This window comes from Corvus hawaiiensis, chromosome 19, assembly GCF_020740725.1.
Source record: "Corvus hawaiiensis isolate bCorHaw1 chromosome 19, bCorHaw1.pri.cur, whole genome shotgun sequence".
NCBI classification, from domain to species: domain Eukaryota; kingdom Metazoa; phylum Chordata; class Aves; order Passeriformes; family Corvidae; genus Corvus; species Corvus hawaiiensis.
Window position 1 is genome coordinate 11,145,610 of NC_063231.1, and position 23,866 is coordinate 11,169,475.

Here is a 23,866-nt window from a genome sequence, read left to right on the forward strand (position 1 = left end):
GGCCCTTGCAGCTAGCTGAGCAAGGTCTCATAAGACAATGCACCACACATCCTGCGTAACAACTGAAGTTACAGAATATTACATGTATCTTGCTCAGTAACTGAACCACCATTGAGTCTTACTGCTGAACTATGGGTTTATTTGCAGAGCCAGCAAGGTTAGGTTTTGGCAGTATAAACAATAGACATCTGTGGTTAGAAGGCCAGGGAAAAAAGGCAGAACTGCTGACCACGAAAGGGGGTCTAAGGAGGGGTTTAGAATCAGCTTAATCGACGTGAACCACTTAGAATGCGCCGTTACGAATATGCATAAAGCTTATTATTGTTAGTATATAAGGAGCTCTGGTACAATCAATAAATCGGATTCCTGCTGATCACTCATACTGAGCGTCTGGGTTTCCCCTCTATCGCGACACTCCAACACATCCAGGACAGACACACAGCTGGTGTCTGTCCATCACTGGTAGCACTGAAGTGCGTTGAACTCAACCAAACCATCCTTGAGGCACGTTCCAGGTTTTTTGGAGAGGGTTGTGGAGCTCGGCAGCAGAGCCACGGGCCCCACGCTCCTGTGTGCCTGGTGTGTTACTGGGTGCTGGTGGCACTGCCAGGGAAAGGACGGCTCTGCCAGCGCAGAGGGAGCCCCAAACACCCACAGAAAATAATCTGCTGCTCCTGAGCACTGCAAGGAACACACACGCTCTGCTCTCCCCACTTGAGTCTGAGCCTCTGGAATTCTCAAGGGCAAAAATAGGTCAAGTTCCCAGTGCTGACAACCTGCTATTAGAATAGAGATTCGTTTCTGTTTATTTAGTTTGTCTGGGCAGGATTTAGGAAGAATAAAGTCTACAATGTTTCTTTTTAGGAGTGTGCACTTTTCCCATTTGTACAGAAGAAAAGCCCAAATTTATACTTATAAGAGCTGTTATTTTGTAGAGAAATTGCTTGGAATAAGATAATGTGTGAGATAAAAAGATATCAAAAGAGGTATAAAGTACACGAGCAACAAAGTTATTTTAGAGATAACAGTGAAAAGGGATCAGCTGAGGTGTTACGTCCCGGATTGTGCTGCAGCAGAATGAAAAGTTACCAAATTCCTTTCTATTCAGCACAGACCTGTGTTATGTATAGTTTTCTATTTAAAACAACTTCTCCTCATCTCCCCATCTTCCCTTTAGGATTCAGTGAAAGATTCAATAAGCAAATTCATGGCTCACGTCCACATCAGTGTCAACGAGATGTCCCGGCTGTACCTGAGCAACGAGCGCCGCTACAACTACACCACCCCCAAGTCCTTCCTGGAGCAAATCAAACTCTACCAGAACCTGCTGCTGAAGAAGGACAAGGATTTAAAGGCAAAAATGGAGCGGCTGGAGAATGGCCTGGAGAAGCTCAAGAGCACTTCTGCACAGGTCAGAACCCCTTGGGGTTGGTTTTCCTTGTTTCTCTTGTCTGGTTCGAGGGAGAATTTTACAGGGGAAAAAAAAATTCTGCTGGATCCTGGCTCTAGTCTGGGCTTGAGCTGGGTTTTTGGAGGAGCAGAAGTGATGCTCTGTGCTGGAAAGGAGAATGCAGAGGTGTGTGTCCAGTCTCTGCTGTTTGGGGGTAACTGAAAGATTTCAGTAAATAAAATGAGGCTGGGATCCAGCTGACTCTGCCATCCTCTTCTAGGGGTTAAATTTCAGCTGGGGTGATGAAACAGCTTAGGAAATACAGGATAGTCAGTGATTTTTGGAGCTGCATCCAGGAAATCTACAATAACTTCAGCAAGACTCTTTCAAACTAAATAGTGCGTGCTGTTAAAATGAGGCTGATGTTCATTTCTCCTTCCATTATGCTATCCATCTTTAAAGAAAGCTAATACATGTCTGAAATGCACATTAGTCATCCCAAAATCCCCCTGCTAAAGACTCACACTGGCACTCTCCTCTGGCAATGACTGGAAGTTGTTCTGGGTATTTCCCAAACCTCTCTGCAGTGACACCTACGTCTGTTGCTGCACTCCCATTTTTCTCTCCATTTCATATCCTATTAACTCTCACAGATGTTTGCTTGCAAAGCTTCTACAGTGGCAAATGGGGCTGTCCTGAAGCTGCTCTGGAGGAGTGCAGGGGGGTTGGTGAGAATGAAGGACTGGCAGGTCCATCCCCTTCCACACACCCGCTCTGGGTAGCGCTGGGGACATCAGTCACGTCTGTCACGCTCCAGGGGACACGCGCCTGCCTGGGCTGATGGATGGGCTGGGCTGGTGCCTCTCAGTGCTGATGTCTCCATCTCCCTTCAAACAGCCTCTGCTCACAGAGCAGGGCACAGGAGGGCTGAGTACATGCCACGTCCTGTGCAGGTTTTAGCATCTCCTTTGTAGGGAAGGGGTAGCAGAGAGCGCTGGTGGTACCCACCAGAGTGACCAGGCCGTGCCCTCAGTGCTCACCTCACCTCATCTCACCCCACCTCACCTCACCTCACCTCACCGCTGAAACTGTGGGAAAAATGAAACCCCTCCAGCAATATTTTTAGTGTTAGAGAATCAAGGCATTCCTTTATTCTGGCCAGGATGTGCAACCAAAATCGTTTCACCCACACATAGCCCAGGTGTGCAGAGAAAATCCTTCCATGACGCATGGATTTGACCAGATTTTTCACAAACTTTATACAGTCAAAACCCAGAGAGATTCGTTGGTTCAGTGTTCATTGGTCCCAAGTTACAGAGTTCTTTGTATTTGGTTTCCTGTTGGTTACAGATCTCTTCACCTCTGATGCTAATTAGGTCCTCATTCCTTGGTTCTCTTATCTCTCTTTTCCCAGTCCAGGTGTCTCTGACCATGCCAGGGGTGATGTTTGGGGTTGATGTTCATTAATGGACATTGACAGTCATTGTATTTTGTGTATCTTCTGTGCTACTCCCAGTCTGTTGAGATGTTGAGTTCATCAGGCCTTGCCTGGTGGAGCAATGCCCTGGAAAGAAACTTCAATTCCCTTTCCTTGGGGTAAACAAACCTGACTGAAGTTTTAAAATCAAAAATTTGAAACTTGGTATATTTTCCAACAACCTGACCTCACCTGACCTCACCTCACCCATGCAGGCAATAGTTCTGATGGACCTGTGGGGTGCTGCTGTTTTTTGAGGAGTCCCCAGTGGTGGATAAGATGGATTAAGTTTATTTTTTGGGAGCAGCTGATATGAAACGAATCTTTTGAGAACAAGTCCCCGGGTCTGTTGTGACTCATGGGAACCCTTCTGCATTCTTCAGGCTTCTCTTCAGTGGCTGCTGTGTGGGCAGGGCTCACTGATGAGCCACAAAGCAGTGGTGGAGGACTTGGAGGCAATGGGAAGGATGGGAAAATCAAATCACAACAAGGGTGAAAGAGCACAATGTTTGTGTCTGGTTGGGGTGCGGCTGGGGTGAGAGGTGCCTCCTTGTGCAGGTAATTAAGATGCAGAGCAGTGAGGACAAATATGTCAAATTCGAGTTTAAAATTAGCACTGGGGGCCTAAAATTAAACACCTAAATTACCAGATGTGCGCAACAGTCAAATCTGCTGTTGATTTGAAAGCAGAGTGTGGATGTTTGTCAGGACTGGAAATCACACCAGCATGTTCAATCTTGAATATGGATTTAAAAGGTTGAACTTTACATTCACCCGTGGAAATGCTTAGTCTTGGGGCTGAGGAAGTGATGAGTCCTCTCTCTCTCTCTCAGGTGTGTCATCTGCAGGTTGTGCTTGGGAGTGATGTGCTGGGGGTGGAGGGGCATTTTCAAAGCAAAAGTGGAGGATTTTGATCCCTGGGTGTCACCTGGCTGTGTCTCAGCTCTGAGGACTGGCACTCAGCACTGGTGTTCTCCAGGGCCCTGCTGCTTGGTACCATGACAAGTTAATTATGAGCTTTGTGTGTTTCTGTGGGCTCAAAGTGGCCTCAGCACGAGGGGCTGTGGGGCCAGGAGCTGCAGGTATTTTTGACTTTGCTGTTCCAGTTTCAAAAGAACCTCTCTGCCTCCTTTTACTGTGGTCCCCTCTACCCTTTTTTTGTCCTTTGGAGATTCGGACACCTTGATGCTGTTGACCAGCCTTCCTCCTCCAGCAATGTTTCCCATCAGCTCATAACCATCTCTCCCTGCAGACAGAAGCATCCTCAGCACTCAGGGGAGCTGAAGCCTCCTTCCTATTAGGACATAATGGATTGGGAAGACGTGTGGGATGAGTCATTTGTTTTTCAGAGTGCTGTGTGCCACCAAGAGGTCAGCGCCCATTGCTGAGTAATTCTGAGGATGGCTTTGGTTAATATTGCATCACTGGATTCCAGATTCGAGCCTGGCTGGTGCTATCAATTAATCGCCGACCTTTTGATGTATTTTGTGTTCTTGAAACAAGGCAGGGACAATCAGATAAAATGAGTCTTCTGGGAGCCTGCCCTCCAGGTTTTCTTCTCTTTAATAATTTTTCTCATGCTGTTCTGATCGTAGGCAAGGGCTTCTCCCTTCCTTTCCCTGATGAAGTCACAGCACATTACCCTTGAATTTCTCATTTGCTTTGCTCTTTCGCTTTCCACCTCACATTACTAATTGCTTATCAGATTGTTCTGCACTCAGGAAGCTGCTCACAGGTTTCTCATGGAATCACAGAATCCAGAATGGTTTGAGTTGTAAGGGACCTCAAAGTTCATCTCATTCCACCCCCTGCCATGGCAGGGACACCTCCCACTGTCCCAGGCTGCTCCAAGCCCCAATGTCCAGCCTGGTCTTGGGCACTGCCAGGGATCCAGGGGCAGCCACAGCTGCTCTGGGCACCCTGTGCCAGGGCCTGCCCACCCTCCCAGGGAAGGATTTCTTCCTGATATCCCATCTAAACCTGCCCTCCTTCAGTTTGAAGCCATTCCCTTTTGTCCTGTCACTGCAGGCCCTTGCAAATAGTCCCTCTCCTGCGTCCTTGCTTTTTTAAAATCCTGACAATGTCTGCAGTCATTTCCCCTCCCATTGCTGCATGTGCTCAGCAGGGCATTGTCTGTTCCCCTGGGCTGAGCTTACCCTGCTCTTTGTGGTGCTGTTGAGTGCCCAGGGATTCTAATCCCCTGCTTGTTTTGTGCTGCTCATGTAAACCCCAGGAGCTCCCGTTTGTGTGAGTATCCAGCACACAAAGGCTGATTTCTGGGCAGAAGGTCACAGCCATATCTGCCATCAGCAGAGCCCACTTCAATTTCCTGCAGCCCCTGAGACGTGGAGCTGAACAAGGAGCTGCCGCTGGGTTTGTCACACGAGGGGATTATGTGCTCACGTGAGCCCAGATTTACAGCTGTGCCTTTGTCCTGGTGAGAGCAGTCCCACAGTGCCAGGCAGCAGGGGATGATGATGGATGGAGGGCATGTGGAGAGCCCTGAAAAACTGCTCTCCACGTGAAGCCGATGCCAAATGTCAACAGCTTCAGTTTGTGGATTGCAGCCTGTGCTCTCCCTTCTGGTATAGCCAAAACGAGTGTCTGGCTTCCCTTCCTGTGAGGATTTTTGTGTGGGTAAAGATGTGCCCCAGGAGCTCTGAGTGAACCTTTATGAGCCTGATATCAGGCAGCAAAAGCCTCTGTGGTCTGCTCAGAGTCTGGGTAAATTCACTGAAATGGGGATTTTAGCAGGAGGTTTTCTGTCTGCAGGTGAGAGCCTGTGTGAGCTTCCCCCTGGGCAAACGCTGCTGAGGGCTCCTGCTGTGAGCAGGGTGTGAGGAGCTGCCACCACGGCCCTGCTGGTGGCCTCCTGGCTGCCATCTCAAGGGGACATCCCTTCTCAAGCCCATCTGACATCACATTTAAAGCCCCTTGACCCTCAGATCTCTGCCAAGGGCTGGAGCTGTCAGCAGATCCCAACTGCAATCTTCCTGGGGAGAAAAATGGTGTTAGGAAGGAATTGTTCCCTGTGAGGGTGGGCAGGCCCTGGCACAGGGTGCCCAGAGCAGCTGGGGCTGCCCCTGGATCCCTGGCAGTGCCCAAGGCCAGGCTGGACACTGGGGCTGGGAGCAGCCTGGGACAGTGGGAGGTGTCCCTGCCATGGCAGGGGTGGCACTGGATGGGATTTAATGTCCCTTCCCGTCCAAACCATTCCATGGCTCTGTGATTCCTGCCACAAGCCTGCAGCACCAATGGTTTCAGAGCAGGTGCTGCCCCTGCCCTGTGCCTGGGGCCCAGGCTGCAGGGGTGGGAGGGTCAGGGTGTGCCGGGGTGAGCAGGAGGCTCGGGGAGTTCCTGGGGCACAGGTCCTGCTCCAAACCTCCGTGTGCCTGGGTTTGCTGGTGGCAAGGCTGAGAGGCTCAAGTGTGGCTGAATTGCAGCCCTTGTCACCTCCCCAAGGCACAGCACCTGCACACCTCTGTCCGGGGGGATGTGACATCAGAGCTCGTGCACAAAGCTGAGGGTTTTGGCTTTACAGTGACAGAAGCTCCCTGCACGTGCCTGGTGTGTGATGGGGCTCCTGGGCTGTATGAAATCATCCCAAGGATATCTGAAATATGCTTCCTCCTCCTTCCCACTGGATCCTGCCCACAGCAGTGTCCGTGTTGCCTTGGTCCCTCTGTCCGGGAGCAGGGCTGGGTCAGCTCCCAGAGCCGTGCATCCTGCTGGAGCTGGGCTCTCTGATGGGCTCCTCACTGCTTCCAGCCTGCTCTGCCGTGTGCACCATGTGTCCCACGAGCAAAGGGAGCAGCAGGCTCTTGCCAGCGGCCAGAAATGCTCCCCTGTGCTGCCAGGACTCTGCCTGACAGCCAGGCCCTCCCTGCCCTCGGGTCCTGCTGCAGGGTGAGCCCGTGCTGGGCACTGAGGAGCAGGCAGGGCAGCCCAGCTCCCACACACGTCTCTGCCCTGCAGGTGGATGAGCTGAAGGCCAAGTTGGCAGCCCAGGAGGTGGAGCTGAAGCAGAAGAACGAGGATGCTGACAAGCTGATCCAGGTGGTGGGTGTGGAGACAGAGAAGGTGAGCAGGAAGAAGGCGGTGGCCGATGAGGAGGAGCAGAAGGTGGCCCTCATCGCCCAGGAGGTCGAGCAGAAGCAGAAGGACTGTGAAGAGGACCTGGCCAAGGCTGAGCCTGCCCTGGCAGCTGCCCAGGCTGCTCTCAACACCCTCAACAAGGTAGGGTGAGGATTCCCATGGGAACCCAGTGTTTTTCCTCTGCACTGGGGTAGAGGGGCTGTGTCATCTGATGGCACAAGTTCTGGGCATTGTACTGTCCCTCCTCCAGCTTCCTCCCTGCTGGTGCAGAAGTGTTTAAAAAAAGATTGGATGTGGCACTCAGTGCCATGGTTTAGTTGACAAGGTGGTGTTGGGTCGTAGGTTGGACTTGATGATCTCAAAGGTCTTTTCCAACCTGGTTAATTCTGTGATTCTGGGGTTCCTGGTGGAACTCAGACCACCCACGAGGCTGGACCACTCATTGCCATGGAGAGGAGCAGGCAAAGCTGGTCCGAAGGAAGATGCCATTGGGAAAATGTGTAATCAGGAGATAAGCATTGCTCTGATTGCAGGAGATTGGTTTTGGGAAGACATTTTGTACCTTGGAAGGTTTGTCCTTCAAGCATGCTCCCGGGGTTCCCCTTTGGAGCCCGAGACTTTGAGATGTGGCACTCAGTGCCATGGTTTAGTCGATGAGGAGGTTTTAGGTCATAGGTTGGACTTGATGATCTCAAAGGTCTTTTCCAACCTGGTCCATTCTGTGATTCTGTGATGTGCCTGAGAGATGGACCTGCAATTTGCTTTGGTCTGCAGTTCATGCAGTGTCCTGGGGCAGCAGCAGCTGGAAAACCCACAGTCACAGCAAGGCCTCAAAACATGGCTCCATCACAGCCCTGCTGGGGGACAGGAAAGCACCTTGGAGTCATCCAGAACAGGGTTTCTGTTGGATTAGCCTTTGGGAAGGAGGTAGCTGTGCTGCAGACACGTGTGCTCTGGGTTTCCTTCACGGGAGGGAAAGGATTGTGCTAGAGGAAAATGTTTGTCTCTCCATTAGTTCCAGTTTTGTGCTGGAGCTGTGGAATCTCTCATTAGGCAAAGATGGGGAAAATGCTGGGATTTTCTCCAGGGAGCTGTAAAGCAGCAGTAGCAGAGCAGGGGAAGCCACAGTGTCCTTTACCTGCTGACTGGGAATGTGTCAGAGAGCCCGACCTGCTCGCTGACATGAATGATCAACAATGTTTGTATGTGTTTGTACAGCTTCTTCCCAACTATCTCAGTCATCTTCCTTGGGCTGCAGGGTTATTTGCAACATTAATAAGGAAAACAGTGAGAAAAGCTGTTGTAGAATCCAGTAATGAATCCACACAGTCAGTGAGGGTGTGGATGCATGGACATCTCTGTGACACTGCAAAAGGAGAGCAGCCATGGCCACTGGGACATGTCCAGGCTGTTTCCTCCTCATCAGCTGCACCTTGAACCCACCTTGATTTCTGCTCCTGTGTTTGTGCTGGATTATCCTTCTGATGCTTTAAATACTCCCTTTTGGTGCCTCCAGAACCCTCTGTAGCCACACTGCTCTCAGGACAGCTGGCCCTGCTCAGCCTTGGCAGGTTTAATTCTCTCTGTGTTCCTGACAGTTTAAAGTTTCCTTTTCCTTTTCGTTTTCCTTTTCCGTGGACTGGCTCAGCCTGGCTTTGGCTGTGTGGGTGGGACCTACTGCAGCCCCTCTGTCACCTGCTGTAATGCCTTTTGCGGGGGCTGGTGGCAGCGAGAGTGACTGAGGCCAACTGAGAAGCTATTTAAAGTGTTATGGAGAGATAAGTCCGTACATATATGAGATAATTACAAATATATAGAAGATAACTGAGGTCATTATTACATGGATCATGATGAATGGCATGTGGGTTGTGACAGACCCAGTGCAGAGCACCTGCAAAATAAAAATCTGCAAAGCCAGATGTGATAGTGAGTTTGAAGAGTTGGGAAATCAGGAGTTAGAGACAAAAATGCCCTTTTGGCTCCTCCAGTGCAGTTTGGCTGCTTGCCCTGTGAGATTGCCTGGGCTCCTTCTCAGCTGCTGCTTTCCCTGAACCCTGAGGGCTGCAGGATGTGGGAATCAGAGGATGGCTTTGGCATTGGCATCTCAGCTGGGGTAGGAGGGAGCATGAAGGGAAGCTCTGAAGGTTGTTTTAGAGGGCCTGGGGGTAATTCCTATATTTTTCATTCTTACTTATCCCAATCTTCTGAGAGGGCATAAAGCTTCCTGCTCCCCCAGGAGTGTGGGGAGGAGCAGTGTGCTGTGCTGGCCCCAGGTGGGATGTCAGGAGCAGGGAATGGAGCAGCTGTGCTGCAAACAGGCAGAGCAGTGATCTAAAGGGAGCACTGCTGGGGCCGAGAGGAGCCCAATTTATCAGATTGATAGCCTGGGAGCCTGACTCTATTAGTGGCAGAGTGAAAAGAAAGCCCATTTGTTTTTATCTAACAACCTTGTTTTCCCCTTTCCAGACCAATCTGACGGAGCTGAGGTCCTTTGGGTCACCTCCTTCTGCTGTCAGCAACGTCACCGCAGCCGTGATGGTGCTGACGGCCCCAGCAGGGAGGATACCCAAGGACAGGAGCTGGAAAGCAGCCAGAGTGGCCATGGCCAGGGTAGACAGCTTCCTGGACTCCTTGATCAAGTTCAACAAGGAGAACATCCACGAGAACTGCCTCAAAGCCCTGCAGCCCTATTTGCAAGACCCCAAGTTCAACCCCGAGTTCGTGGCCACCAAGTCGTCAGCGGCGGCCGGGCTGTGCTCGTGGGTGCTGAACATCGTGCGCTTCCACCGCGTGTTCTGCGAGGTGCAGCCCAAGAGGCAGGCACTGGACAGGGCCAACGCCGAGCTGGCAGCAGCCCAGGACAAGCTGGCCACTGTCAAGGCCAAAATCGCCGTGAGTGCCCTTGGGGGAGCCCGTCCTGCTTGTCCCTGCCTGGGGGAATCCTCTCCTTCGGGCAGAGCTCAGCACTTGTGTCCTTAAGCAGGGGTGGGAATCCAAAGGTTTGGGGGGTTGTAGGGTTTTCTCTCCCTCCTGGTGCACTGGCAGCCCCAAAATCCAGCCCTGTGCTGGGCTGAGCCCCCAGCGTGGGCAGCAGGGGAGGGGAAAGGGGGGGGTTCTGCCCCTCTGCCCCTGTGCTCAGGTGAGACCCCACCTGCAGAGCTGCCCCAGGCCCTGCACAGGAGGGGCCTGGAGCTGCTGGAGAGAGTCCAGAGGAAGGCACCAGGATGAGCAGAGGGATGGAGCAGCTCTGCTCTGGAGCCAGGCTGGGAGAGCTGGGGGTGCTCACCTGGACAAGAGAAGGCTCCAGGGAGAGCTCAGAGCCCCTTTCAGGGCCTAAGGGGGCTCCAGGAGAGCTGGAGAGGGACTGGGGACAAGGGATGGAGGGACAGGACAAAGGACAATGGCTTCAAATTGAAAGAGGGGAAATTGAGGTTAGATATAGGGAAGAAATTGTTCCCTGGGAGGGTGGGGAGGCCCTGGCACAGGGTGCCCAGAGCAGCTGTGGCTGCCCCTGCATCCCAAGGCCAGGCTGGACAGGGCTTGGAGCAGCCTGGGACAGTGGGAGGTGTCCCTGCCATGGCAGGGGGTGGAACAAGATGATGTTTAAGGTCCCTTCCAACCCAAACCATTCTGTGATTCTGTGACAGTATATTGCTGCTTTCATTTCCTCTGTTCTTCTCCAGCCTTGCTTGCACCTGAAGAGGAAGGTTAAATATGAATCCTTATTAGTCCCACCTAATTTTTTAAATTTTACCTCTACTCCTAGGTCCTCAGAAATCCCATCATCTCACACCAGTGTGTTCCTAGTGTGCTGCACAGGGTGGGGGACGGGGGCTGGAGGCTGATTCAGTGCTGGGAGCACAGAGCTGGGCTGGCTCCACACTCAGGCTCTGGTTTTGCAGGAGCCTCATTTGTCACGGCACAGCTCCCTCACAACACACCATGGATGTTATTTGGATTTTTGCTCCTTTTAAAAAAAAAGTTTAAAAAAATCTCTGAATAGAAGAAATTCCAGCCTGATTGAAAATGCATTTCCACGGAGGGTAGAGTGAGGCCTTTATCGTTTTCCTTCAGAAAATTATCTCTATGTGAAAACACATCCTGCTTTATCTTGCTTTTCTCCCTGCTCCCTCCCAGCACGATACCTGCTAAGAACAGGCTGTGGGAAGCAGCTGCTCCAGAACCTGCCTGGTTTTAGGGTGCTTTGGGATCTCTCTTTGGGAGTGGGATCCCTTTCTGTGACCCACAGCAGGGGCAGGGTCCCAGTGAGTGACCAAGGGGCAGCAGGTCCCTCTGCTCCCCTCACCCCTTCCACCAGCACATCACCCTGTTAGAAAACACATTGCTCTTTTGATGTTTCCAAGGGCTTATTGTTTCTTAAAATGCTTACTACACTTTTTAACTAAAAATACAAAAAACTGGTGCTGAGCTCCTGCTGCAGATGAAAGGAGGCACCTGGAGCAGGGCTGGATTTAGAGGGCTTTGGTGTCCAATTCTCCCACCTCACATGTGCCATACAGTGCTGGGGAACTTTTTTCATCCCTTTATGCTTCTCTTTTGTAAAGCTTTTTATTCCTGAGTTTTTTTGTTGGTTTTTTTTTTTTTTTTTTTAAGGAGTGGGATTTTATTGAAGAAAATTGCAATATTTGGGGAGATTACTGGTGCTTCTCTGGCATGCACTGACAAACCTGCCTGGTTTAGGGGCCTTCTCCTCTCTGCAGATGGGGAATGATGCAGGGTAGCATGGGAGGGATGTGGAGGTATATCCTTACTTATCTGGGATATCTTGGAGAGCTTCACTGCTGTGTGGTGATTCATACCTGCTCACAGCTGGGCCCCAAGCTGCCACGTACTCATTTGTAGTAATAAATGAGAACATTCTGAATGTCCAAAACATTAAGGACTTTCTGTCTTCTTTGCCTGCCTGGGAATTCAGTGCTCTGCCCCTGGGGGCTGGTGGAGGTGGAGGCTGTTCACAGCACACAGCTGTATTTGTGTGCCCCTGGTGGGGCCCTGCTCTGTCCTGCAGCCCAGATCCAAGTGCATATTCTATAGATCCTCAATTATCACATCCTGCTTCTATAGTGGAATATCATCTATACGAGCCTTTGTAGGCTCACAGATCCAAATGTACACAGGGACAGAAACTTTTGGTGTTATTGTTCCAAGGCAGGTCAAGGAGAGGCTGCTTTGTGTTTGCCAGTATCCAGGAGAGCTGCAGAGATCTCTAATATAATCCTTTTTCATTTTTTGGGTTTGTTTCTAGCGTGTAGCTCGGTGTTAAAGTGATTTACAAGCAGTTTAGCCTTAAGCAGTCTGCACTGGGTGCAGATAAAATCAATTATTACTTCTCTTATCAGAAGCGAAATGCTCCAAGTGCTTGTGGGAGCTGTTGGCTTGGTTTAGATCCCAGTGTGAGCAGCTCTGTCCAAGCAAAGGGCTCTCCAGCTTTTTCTGCAGCTGCTTTGGTCTCTTCCTGCCCCTCCCAGCCCAGTGACCTGGAGGGGACACGGCACCATCTCACTGGGGGCTCCTGGCCCATGCTTGAGCCAGCTTGAAGAGCAGAATTGAATGACTTTTTATATTCCTTGCTGGAAGCAGCGTGAGGGCATAGCTTGGAGATGGTTCAGGCAGAACTGCAGGAGCCTCTTGGGGATTTGAGCAGGACTTGGGGAATCAGCAGAACCTCAAGGGCTGGTCAGAGACAAGGGGCTGTAGCATCAGGAAATACCAAATTTGGGTTCCTCAGCTGCCTGCTCGTTGCTCTGCCATAGCACTTGTCATCAGGGCTCAGCCAGAAACCCCAAATAAATCCATTTTGTGTGTCCTTTGCCTCTGCTCTGTGCCAAGGCTGTGAGTCCCAAGCAGTGGCACAGCCCAGCCCAGCGCTGCTCCGTGCTGGCTCCCAGTGCCAGCCCGGGGTGGATGAGCTGGGCTGGGGCTTGTCCAGCCCTGCCACAGGGCAGGGCAGCTCTGGACAAGGGTTTGTCTCAGGATCACAGGATCCCAGAATGGTTTGGGCTGGAAGGGACCTTAAAGATCATCCCATTCCACCCCTGCCATGGGCAGGGACACCTCCCACTGTCCCAGGCTGCTCCCAGCGCCAGTGTCCAGCCTGGCCTTGGACACTGCCAGGGATCCAGGGGCAGCCCCAGCTGCTCTGGGCACCCTGTGCCAGGGCCTGCCCACCCTCCCAGGGAGCAATTCCTGCCCAATATCCCATCCATCCCTGCCCTCTCATCAGTGGGAAACCATTCCCTGTGTCCTGTCCCTCCAGCCTTTGTCCCCAGTCCCTCTTCAGCTCTCCTGGAGCCCCCTTTAGGTACTGGAAGAGGCTCTAAGGTCTCCCTGGAGCTTTATCCAGGTGAACACTCCCAGCTCTCCCAGCCTGGCTCCAGAGGAGAGGGGCTTCAGCTCCTGGAGTGTCTTCATGGCTTTTTGGACTCCTCCAACAGCTCCCCATCGTTCCTGAGTTGTTAAAACCGTGCTGTTCCTGACTTCCTCCTGTTTTTCATGTGCAGCGCCTCAACGAGAACCTGGGCAAGCTCACGGCCAAGTTTGAGAAGGCCACGTCAGACAAACTCAAGTGCCAGCAGGAAGCTGAAGCCACAGCCTGCACCATCGCCCTGGCCAACCGCCTGGTGAGTGCCAGCAGGGCAGCTCTGGTGGCACAGGAGGGAGGGGCCAGGGCTGGGCTGAGCCCCGTGCACACAGCACGCTCCATCCTCCCGTGGTTTTGGAAATGTTTCCTGCACTGCAGCAGGTTTCAGTAAGGAAAATGCTTTTGCAGTGGCTGTTTCTGTGCATCAGGGCAGCTCTGCTCGTTAAGGTGCCTGGCTCTGCTGCCATCACAGCTCTCGCCTCCTTCTTGGGCCTTAAAGGTGTGAGCAGGTGCTGATGGGCCAGAGCTCTATGAGTCAGAAGTGGTATCATAAAAGCAAAGGTGGGAACTCGCCTGTAGTTTTACAGGTCTTGAAATGACAAGAATTGGAATGAAAAGCTCTCTAAAAGCCTCGGTGTCCTCCAAGTCAGAGTCCAAAGGCATTTAGAGAGGGGCCTGCAAGGAGCTGGAGAAGGGTTTTGCATCAGGAACTGTAGTGACAGGACAAGGGAGAATGAGGAAAACTGAAAGAAGGGAAATTTAATTTAGATATATGGAAAAATCCTTCCCTGTGAGGGTGGGCAGGCCCTGGCACAGGGTGCCCAGAGCAGCTGGGGCTGCCCCTGGATCCCTGGCAGTGCCCAAGGCCAGGCTGGACATTGGGGCTTGCAGCAGCCTGGGACAGTGGGAGGTGTCCCTGCCTGTGGCAGGGGTGGCACTGGATGGGCTTTGAGGTCCCTTCCAACCCCAACTCTTCTATGACACCACATCCCAGGCCAGGCCACATCTCTTCCCCACCCCATGACCTGGGAACAGCTTCCAACCTCAGCAGTTCTGTGATTCTACACTGTCCAAAATTCATCATTTCTGCAGTGTAGGCAAGGAACCCCTCGCATCCCAGGCTCCTGCCTTGCACTGCACACCATCTCCTGTGTCATCCTGGCTTTGCTCTGGGAACAGAGCCTGACAGCCCTCACCGATGTGCAGCTCATTTGACATTCAAGAAGTGTCACCGGTGTGGCTGTGGGTAGAAATAAGTTCCCAGACTTTGAAACAAACACGTCTGAGGTTGTATAAAGAATGTAACTGAAGATGGAGAGCGATGCTTTGGATTGACAAATGAACCTGGGGGATTGAGTCCAGTGCCACATTGGCATCTCACGAGCTCCTGGTGACTTCTAAGGAAGAGGCTTCAGGATCCAAGGGCCAGGATCTGTGCACCAGAAAGGGAGGCTGGCTGCTGAGCGGTGTTTGTGAGTGGGTGTGCGCTAATGCAGAGGAGGAAATCTAGTGGTGACAAATGCTAAATAACGTGTGCAGGGAAAACAAACTGTAATCATGCAGTTACATGGATAGGGCCTAATTGCACCATTATCACTCACAGAAGAGCTCTTGGAGTTGTTGCAGAGAGTTCTCAGGAACAGCAGCGTGGCACTTGACAGGAGGAAAAAAAGACAAATTGAATATTACTAATTGGTAGAAAAAACCTCAGGAAACAGAAGTTAAGCGTCATTGTATCGGGTCTGTCAGTGCCTACATCCCACACGTGGTTACCCTGTCTGAGAGGGCTGTGAGCAGCCTAGGAAAGCTACAACAAAGTGTGTAACCACTTCCACATGAGAAGAGAGGGAATAGATTGGGGCTGTTCCCTTTGGAAAAGGTGTAGAGAGGATGGATGCAACAGAAGCCCCTAAAGTCATGACTGGTGTGCAGAAGGTGGATGGGGAATGGTGAATGGTTGTTCATGTTGACATTACCAAAGAGCCAAAGGTAATCGAAGGAGTAGCTTTTAATTTGCTGCTTGCTAAATAAAAAGAATTCCAATGACTTCTAGGATCTGAGGTGGGAGACACCTGGGATGTCTGGAACGTTTTAAAACTGGCAGTAGTGTGTGATCCAAGCAAAGGAGAAGAAAAAAGCCTCTAGGACCTAAGGAGATAGAAAGTAACCTGAAAAAATTAATTAGGAGCATGGAAGCACCTCTGAGTACCGGGAAAATCAGATCAATAAAGACTTCTTGGTGTTAGAAGGGCTGTGGGAGAAAGATGGGAGTTGACCTCAAGAAGACTGGAGGGGAGACCTATGGATGCTTCATCTATAAAAACTACAAAGGAAAGGTGCAAGAATTGACCTCTGCCCTGTTACTGTAGCTGAGATTAAGGATAATTTATGAATGATCCTTAAAAGTGACCAATAACTTAAAAGCAGTGCTCTGCTTCTTTTTCAAGGAGTAGGATAAGATGAGATATGTGGGCTGAGACCAGGGCCTGTCCAGCTCCAGCTGGACTCCTGCAGGTGTCTGGAAGAGAGGAGGAGCAGGGCAGGTATAGCCTGTGCTGCCTGATCCTTGTTATTTTCCAGCCTTCGTTCCACTGTAAGGAATATGGCTTTCCATGATAAAACTAACTTCCAAGGCTGACAACATAAATCTGGGAATCCCCTCACATAAAGAGGCAGCATTGCTGTAGATGAAAGAACTGGATGGTGTGGATATGGGAACCACAGGAATGGGATGAGGTTCAGTGATGCAAGATGCAGACCTGTGCCTATGGATTGAGAACAGATTGTTCCCCTCTGAACCAGGAGCTCAGTGCAGCAGCCAGGGAGGCTTGGATGTGTTGGATCAGGCTTTGCCCTACGCATTGTGCAGCCCTAGGAAAGGCAGCTGAGGTCCTAATCCTATCACGAGCATCTTCCTAGCAAGGCTAAGGGGACATCAGCCCAGTCTGAGACCAGCAAAAGGCACTGGGGAACCTCTGCAGCTCTGTGAGGATGGTGGTGGCTCATGTTTATGCACAGCAGCTCAGCTGGGGCACATTTAGGGACAGCTCTGAGGTCGGGTGGGACAAAGAAAACCTGAGGCTGCTCTTTCTGCTCCTGGGAGGGGTCAGACTTCCCAGAGGCAGTTTTCCCTGATCCAAAGGGGCGGTTTGGGCAGGGCAGAAAAGCCATCAGAGGTATTTTTGCAGGTGTCTGTTAGTTCTTGTGTTCATCAGAAGAAACTGATTGTCTGGAGAAGCCGTGGCTGCCCCTGCATCCCTGGCAGTGCCCAAGGCTGGACTGGACAGGGCTTGGAGCAGCCTGGGACAGTGGGAGGTGTCCCTGCCCATGGCAGGGGTGGCACTGGGTTGGCTTTAAGGTCTCTTCCCACCCAAACCAGCCTGTGGTTCTGTGATTCCATGAGTCATAAACGAGCTGGTGTGCAGGGGGTCGCGCGGCTCCACAGTGGTGATGTCGACTGTCTATAAAGAATTGTAAAAATAGTCCCAAGTGATGGAGGGGTGAAACACCAGGTAGATAAATGTAATGTAAAGTACATTGGTAAAATTAGGTTGTATTTCACATGCCCTGTAAGTGATGCTGAGCTGATTGTTATCACTCAGGAGTGAAAGGATGGAGTTAAGAGTGCTGTGAGCTCTGTGCTCCCGGGAGCAAAAAGCCCTCACCAAACCCAAAGCCCATCTGAAACCGGATATTAGGGTTTATTAGGAAAAGAAGGGAGAACAAAACAGAAAAATCCCCATCTTGCTCTGTGAATACCTTCTAAATAAATCTCGAATGTGCAGCATGACCGCCGCCCCCTCTGCTGCACCTCAAAGGCTGGAGGAGAATGGGAAATGGTGCAGAGACAGCAACAATAAAAGGAACCAGATAATAAAGATTGCATCAGTCGGTGCAGATAAGGATTGCAAGGAAAATCAAAGGCTGCTTCTTGTGTGAGGAATTATTGAAGAGGCTAAAGCTCTTCAACCTGAAAAGAAGACAGCAGAGGGGTACTGAGGGCTTGGAATCCTGAGTGGTGCAGAGAAGCTGGTGCCAGCAGGATTGTTCCCTGGTTTTGCACTGGACAAACGTTTTAGCAATTGAGAAGTTCAGGCAGCACATCAAAGAATGTACTTTTATACAAAGAACAGCTGAACTGTGGATCTCCTGCCCACGGGATGCTGTAGATGCCAAAAGTTGGGTTGATATCCACAGCAGCTTAGGCTCGGTCATGAAGTCAAAAATCATCAGTGGCTGTTAAGCACAAGGATACAAGCTCTGGGTCAGAAGGTCCTGAAGTCTGCAGCTGTGGGAAGCTGGAAGTTGTGTCCAGAGCTGTGCTTGTGTGTACAGTGTTCCCAGGCCAGGGGCTGCTGTCAGCTGCAGGAGGCTGCCTGTGGGTCTGCCCTGCAGAGCCTGTGCTGAAGGGTTTCAGAGGGGAGCTCAGTAACTTCTTGGCTTAAAAGATCCTGGCTGTTTATCAGGGGATATGGAGGTACAAGGGTGGAAGGAGAGCTGTTTGATCTGGAGTGAAGCAGAACCAACCACGGGAGCGAGTTTGTGTTGGGAATGTGAAGGTGGCGCTGACTCTCGGCAAGATTCTGCTGGAAACAGGACTTGGCCAGGTTGGAAGGTGTGACAGTGAAATTCAGTGAGGGTCTGCAGGTGTTGCCTTCCCATGCTGGGGATCTGCGTCTGCACAGCAGGTTAAGGTGGCAAAATAGCCAGTTTAGGGGAATGAACTATTGGAGGTGTTGCCAGGGCTTGTCACAGGGATTAGTGTCAGAGCTGGGCCTGTTTAACACTGAACAGGGGCCTGGAAAAATGGACAATGTCACACCAGTATTCCTTACATGGGGAGGCTTGAAGAGGAGAAGGATACAGAGGAGGTTTTAGTGGAAATGAGAAATATGAAGAAAAATAACCATAAGTTCATGTGGACTGTGGACTGTGGGCTGAGGAAGAAAAGTAGAAGGTGCTGGTTGGCCCCGGTGGCAGAGGCCTGGGAGCAGAGGGGAGCTGTGCCTGCTGTGGATGTGCCCAGAGCTGTACATGGAGACTGGTTTCTCCCTGGCAGCAGGAGGCTGATTGTGAATTTCACCATAAGATCTGGCATTCTCCATCTCAAACCCATGAGGTCAATTCAAAACTGGGTTGGGTTTTTCTGGCTTGCGAGCTGAAGGCTGCATTCCATTCCTAATTCCAATGGTACCCCAAAAAGTACTGATGGCCAAATAAGTGATCTTTGCATGTAGAGGTAAATTATTTTACAACGAGATGCTGAACCTCATCAAAGCCCCAGCTGCACTGCCTGGACATTGGATGCTGATGAAAAATAGGTGCAAGAAAACATTTTTTTGACAGAATCTGAAGGGAATTGTGATCAAAATCCCACGTACCTGGTGTGATAATAAATTGTGTGACATACTGAGGGCTGTGGAGAGGAGTGTTCTGTGTGGGAGACGGTGTAATGACGTGGGAATCTGTGGCATTAAGGCAATTAACAACTGATGGGCTTAAATGCTTCTGTAATCCTTCCCTGCAAGGGTGGGCAGGCCCTGGCACAGGGTGCCCAGAGCAGCTGGGGCTGCCCCTGGATCCCTGGCAGTGCCCAAGGCCAGGCTGGACATTGGGGCTGGGAGCAGCCTGGGACAGTGGGAGGTGTCCCTGCCACAGCAGGGCTGGCACTGGGTGGGATTTAAGGTCCCTCCCAACCCAAACCATTCCATGACTGTATGAATGATCAATCTGACTTTGGAACTTGCAGGTTGGGGGACTTGCCTCTGAAAATGTCAGATGGGCTGAGGCCGTGAAGGACTTCAAACAGCAGCAGAGCACCTTGTGTGGAGACGTCCTGCTGACCACGGCCTTCGTCTCCTACCTGGGCTACTTCACCAAGAAATACCGCCAGGACCTCCTGGATGGTGTCTGGAGGCCCTATTTGCACCAGCTAAAAGTAGGTTCTGATTCCTCTGAGAAGCTGTTGCTACTGGGATTAATGTGTAAATCCTGGTGCCCACAGGGGATCTCTCAAGTGAGGGACATCACTGTGTCTTCACCGAGCTGGAGCGAGGATCAGGACATGGTCTTTACTCCTCCCTGGGGAAAATGTGGTGGCCTTGCTCCAGGAAGTTCCTTCATGTACTCAGGGAAATCCCAAACACAGAGCCCAGCCCTGCAGTTTTGTCCACAGCCATGAAGGAGGGGGGAATATGGAGGAGGAATTACTTGGAGCGGGCAGAGCTCGCTGCCAGCTCTCCAGTAGGCTTGGAAAAAATCCAGGTGTTTTTTCATTCTGAACACAAGCTCTGGTCATGCTGGCCATGCCTCTCAGCTGGTTTTATCCATGTCATGCTGTTAGGACCAGATGGAGATCATTGTGCTTGAAACTTATTTAATATTTCACTAATTTTAACAGGGTCCTCTCCTACAAATGGTGCCAAGAAGATTTTAAATAAGGTCCCAGTGGGGCAGAGATGCCCAGATCAAAGGACTGACCGAAGCAGGCAGTTCCTTGGGCTGAGAGAGGGAAACTTCATTCTGCATTTCTTAATACTAAGCCAGAAACTTAGTTAAGAGGTGCAATATTGTTCCAAAAATGACCTGACTGTGCTGAGAAATGTCACCATCCTCACAGCCAGGAATTCCTTCCCAATATCCCATCCATCCCTGCCCTCTGGCAGTGGGAAACCATTCCCTGTGTCCTGTCCCTCCATCCCTTGTCCCCAGTCCCTCTCCAGCTCTCCTGGAGCCCCTTTAGGCCCTGCAAGGGGCTCTGAGCTCTCCCTGGAGCCTTCTCTTGTCCAGGTGAGCACCCCCAGCTCTCCCAGCCTGGCTCCAGAGCAGAGGGGCTCCAGCCCTCACCTCATGGAGCATCTCCACGGCCTCCTCTGGACCTGCTCCAGCAGCTCCACACGCTGCTGCTGTTGGGCACCAGTGCTGAGGGCAGCTCTGCTGGTGGAATCACACCCGAGTGGAGCAGAGGGGCCGAATCACCTCCCTCAACCTCCTGGTCATGCTGCTGGTGACTTGGATCAATGTAATTTATCACTTCTTAACGAAGCTCACTTTCCTTGGAATCACTAGGAAGCCTTTCTGCTTGCCTCCCAGGTGCCAATCCCTGTGACCCCGTGCCTGGACCCGCTGTCCATGCTGGCGGACGGCGCGGCCGTGGCGGCGTGGCAGAACCAGGGCCTGCCGGCCGAGCGCACGTCCACCGAGAACGCCGCCATCCTGAGCAGCTGCGAGCGCTGGCCCCTCGTGGTGGATCCCCAGCTGCAGGGCAGCAAGTGGATCAAAAGCACCCATGGCGAAGGGCTCCGGGTGATCCGAGCGGGGCAGAAGGGGTAAAACCGTCCTCTCGTCGTGAGCAGGGGATGTGCCCGCCTGCCCGGGGTGCTTGGTGGGCAGGGGACACTCAGCTGCAGCCATCGGAGGCAGTCGCACTGAGGCAAACCTGCCGCTGCATTTGCTCACGTTATCTGCTCGTTCATTACCAAAATGACAGGTTTCTCATTAAATCAAGGGTCTGTTTAGTGCTTGGCTCAGTTACCATAGAAACTCCTCTGAAGCTGGTGATGGAGTGAGCTGAGTTCGGGTATCACAGAATCCCAGACTGGCTTGGGTTGGAAGGGACCTTAAGGATCATCCCATTCCACCCCTGCCATGGGCAGGGACATTTTCCACTATCCCAGGCTGCTCCGAGCCTTGTCCAGCCTGGACCTGGACATTTCCAGGGATGGGGCAGCCACAGCTGCTCTGGGCAATGGGCCTTTGCAGGACTGTGGCATCCTCCACGGGCTCGTTGTAACTGTCAGCTGTCCTGGTTTAGTCTCATCCAGGAGGATGACCAGGGCTTCCTACCACTTGGAGAAAGAGAGGGCTCGGGTATGGAGAGGGCACCATGCCCTGCAGACCAGCTGGGCTGAGGCTGCTCCCACCAGCTGGACACTCTCAGTGCAGCACCCGTGCATGGATCTGGATAAATCTTTCATGGGAAGGCCTTTCCACCCCTGGCTCTCTTTTCCAGACTGGTCTTCTGCTGTGTCACCTTGCACCCATCTCTGCCCACTCGTGAGGAGCCCCAGCAGGGGTGGAGCAGCCCGAGTGGAATCCTTATGGAGATGTGCCAGGATTTGGTTGTTTCCCAAATACAGAGCAAAGCTCTGGTGACAGGCAGGAGTGACCCAGGCCTGGTGCTTCCAAATTCCTGTAGATTTGGAGATGCCTTGGGGTTGCCCATGTTTCCTCCTCTGAGGTTACCCAGGTTTTGCTGGTGCCTCCTCTGCTTTCCTCAGAGAAAATAACAGCAAGTTACTCAATCTGACCTCGTGTGGGATCAAAACAAGGCTCGTTTTTCACAACAGCAAATTTCTGTTTCCCGGCCACCTTGGCCACCATGCCTTGCAGCTACTCAAAGCTGTCTGTGGAACAGCAGGGATCCCAGAAGAGGCACCTAAATCTGAACCTGCAGGATGGAACCAGAGGAACAGACCCTGTAGCATCCCTGCTGTGCCAATATGACATCTCTTTTTCCCCTCCCCGGCCACACTCTGGGCTGGCAGGGGCTTTAAAGAGGGGAATTTAGTGTTTTGCTGTGATGTCTCAGAGCTGAGGACTAAAAGCATCATCAGTGCCCCATTACAGCAATTCAGGGGATGTTTCATCCTCAGGGAGATGGAGCTTTTTGCTTTCAACTGCTGGAAGAGGTCTAAACCCACGTGCAAGGCCCACCTTCAGGAAGGTGCTGCTGTGTGAGCAGCTCTGGGGCTGCTCTGTAATTCCCTCTGACTTTCTTTGTGTAAAATACCCCTGGACTCAGAAAATTCGGGGCTGCTCATCAGGGGTGAGGGTTTCACTGGGTCAGCATATTCCTCTAAAAATCAGGCCTAAAGGTCACTCTAAACTTTTGTTTCAGCTCCTTCTGTCACCTCCTGAGCTCCCAAGCTCTCTGGCTTAGACGAGGAGTATGAATTTTGAGCAGTGGATTTAGTTGAGGTGACTCAGTGCAAGAGTGATGGTGGAGAAGTGCCTGGAGCACCCTCCCCTCCTGCCCAGGGTCCTGCTCCCCTCTTGGCAGAGGGATTGTGTGAAGAGCAGAGCAGCCCTGAAGGACACCACACAGGCACCTGGCCCTGCCCTTGCATCCCAAAGCAGAAATCCCCATTTCACAGCTAGGCACTGGGCAAAGGGTTCCATTTCCTCATGGGGAAAGAAGTTGTGCTAAGCATGACCCTAAACCCTGGGCACAATGGAGCTGAAAGCTGCTCTTTGTCCTTGCTTTTATGCACGATGAACTTCACCAGTGGGTTCTGTGGGAAACAAAGTACGTGCTGAAAATAACTCCAGGCTGTGACAGCTTTTGCTCACGGCTGCCCAGACTCTTCTGGGACAGACTCGGTGGTCACTGCTTGCCCTTGGAAGGTCTTCAGCCTCATTCTCTCTGTTGGACAGCCAGGACTCTGCCAGTGACACTTTCTGCACCTGGCACTGACACCACCTTAGCCCTCTTTCTGTCTCCAAATGCTGGCACCTGCCTGTAGCTGCCACCGCAGTGAGGGTCCCCTCTGTCCCCTCCTCACTGACAGTGTCACAGCCTGCTCTGCTGCTCTGTGCTGTTTCCCACAGGTATCTGGACACACTGGAACAAGCCCTGGCTGCTGGAGAGCTGGTTTTGATTGAGAACCTGGAGGAATCTGTGGATCCAGTGCTGGGGCCGTTACTGGGGCGAGAAACAATCAAGAAAGGCAGGTGAGCTTGGGGGGGCTTGGGGACACGTGTGGGTGGGGGCTGGGGGCTGTTGTGCTCTCTGTTCCTGCCCTCAGACCGTGGGTGTTCCCACCCAGCAGCATCAACATCCTGCCTTCAGCAGTGAGGGCGTTTTAAATCAGGCAATCACAGGTAATTCAGCCACAGGATGGCCTGGAAATCAACCTGGTTTTCTCATTCCATTTCACAGCATCATTCAAACCTCATATAAAAGAGAGACCTGTAATTCTCCCATTGTACACTGACCTCGGGGTCTGTAATTGGCTGTTCTGACACTGAATTATTACCAAAATAGCTGCTGCTGTTGTGAAGTAAAAGTAGCCTTGAATTTTAGCAAACACTGCACAGCGTTTAGAAATGCAGCTACCAGTTTCAGCATCAAGGATATCAAGTGTTTCTTAATGAGGTCAAGCTCTCATGGCAGCTGCTGGTCACCTCCAGCCAAGAGGAGGTCAGCAAGAGAGGCAGCCAGGGAGCTCTTCTTCCTTAAGTTCTTTAAGGATTATTTCCTTGCTCGCCTGAAACATCCCAGGGTGCTGTAAACTGGTGGGCAAGGCAAGCTGTCTGCAAAGGGCTCAGGGGAGAACATCCCAGGAAGGGTGGCTGAGCAGGGGTTTGGCTGCAGGATGGAGGGGCAGGATTGGTCCCAGTGCAGGACTGAAATGTTTGGAGAATGTTAGGAAGGGGGATGAAGCAGAGAGGGAGCAATCCTGAGCCCCCCTCCAGTGGAACACTCAGGCAGCCCCTTTTGGGGCTGTGCATCTCAAAACTC

The 23,866-nt window shown here is 51.7% G+C and overlaps 1 protein-coding gene across 4 annotated transcripts in view; it reads left to right on the plus strand.

Annotated features, from left to right (window-relative positions):
- The window catches only part of DNAH9 (dynein axonemal heavy chain 9), a 148,550-nt gene that overhangs the window by 62,029 nt on the left and 62,655 nt on the right, over window positions 1-23,866 (plus strand). For all 4 annotated transcript variants that reach the window (XM_048323778.1, XM_048323779.1, XM_048323781.1 and 1 more), the window contains 7 exons: window positions 1,178-1,411; window positions 6,843-7,103; window positions 9,429-9,854; window positions 13,484-13,603; window positions 19,094-19,282; window positions 20,437-20,672; window positions 22,954-23,076. In XM_048323778.1, coding sequence (XP_048179735.1) covers window positions 1,178-1,411; window positions 6,843-7,103; window positions 9,429-9,854; window positions 13,484-13,603; window positions 19,094-19,282; window positions 20,437-20,672; window positions 22,954-23,076 — 1,589 coding nt within the window. The remainder of the gene's footprint in view (window positions 1-1,177; window positions 1,412-6,842; window positions 7,104-9,428; window positions 9,855-13,483; window positions 13,604-19,093; window positions 19,283-20,436; window positions 20,673-22,953; window positions 23,077-23,866) is intronic.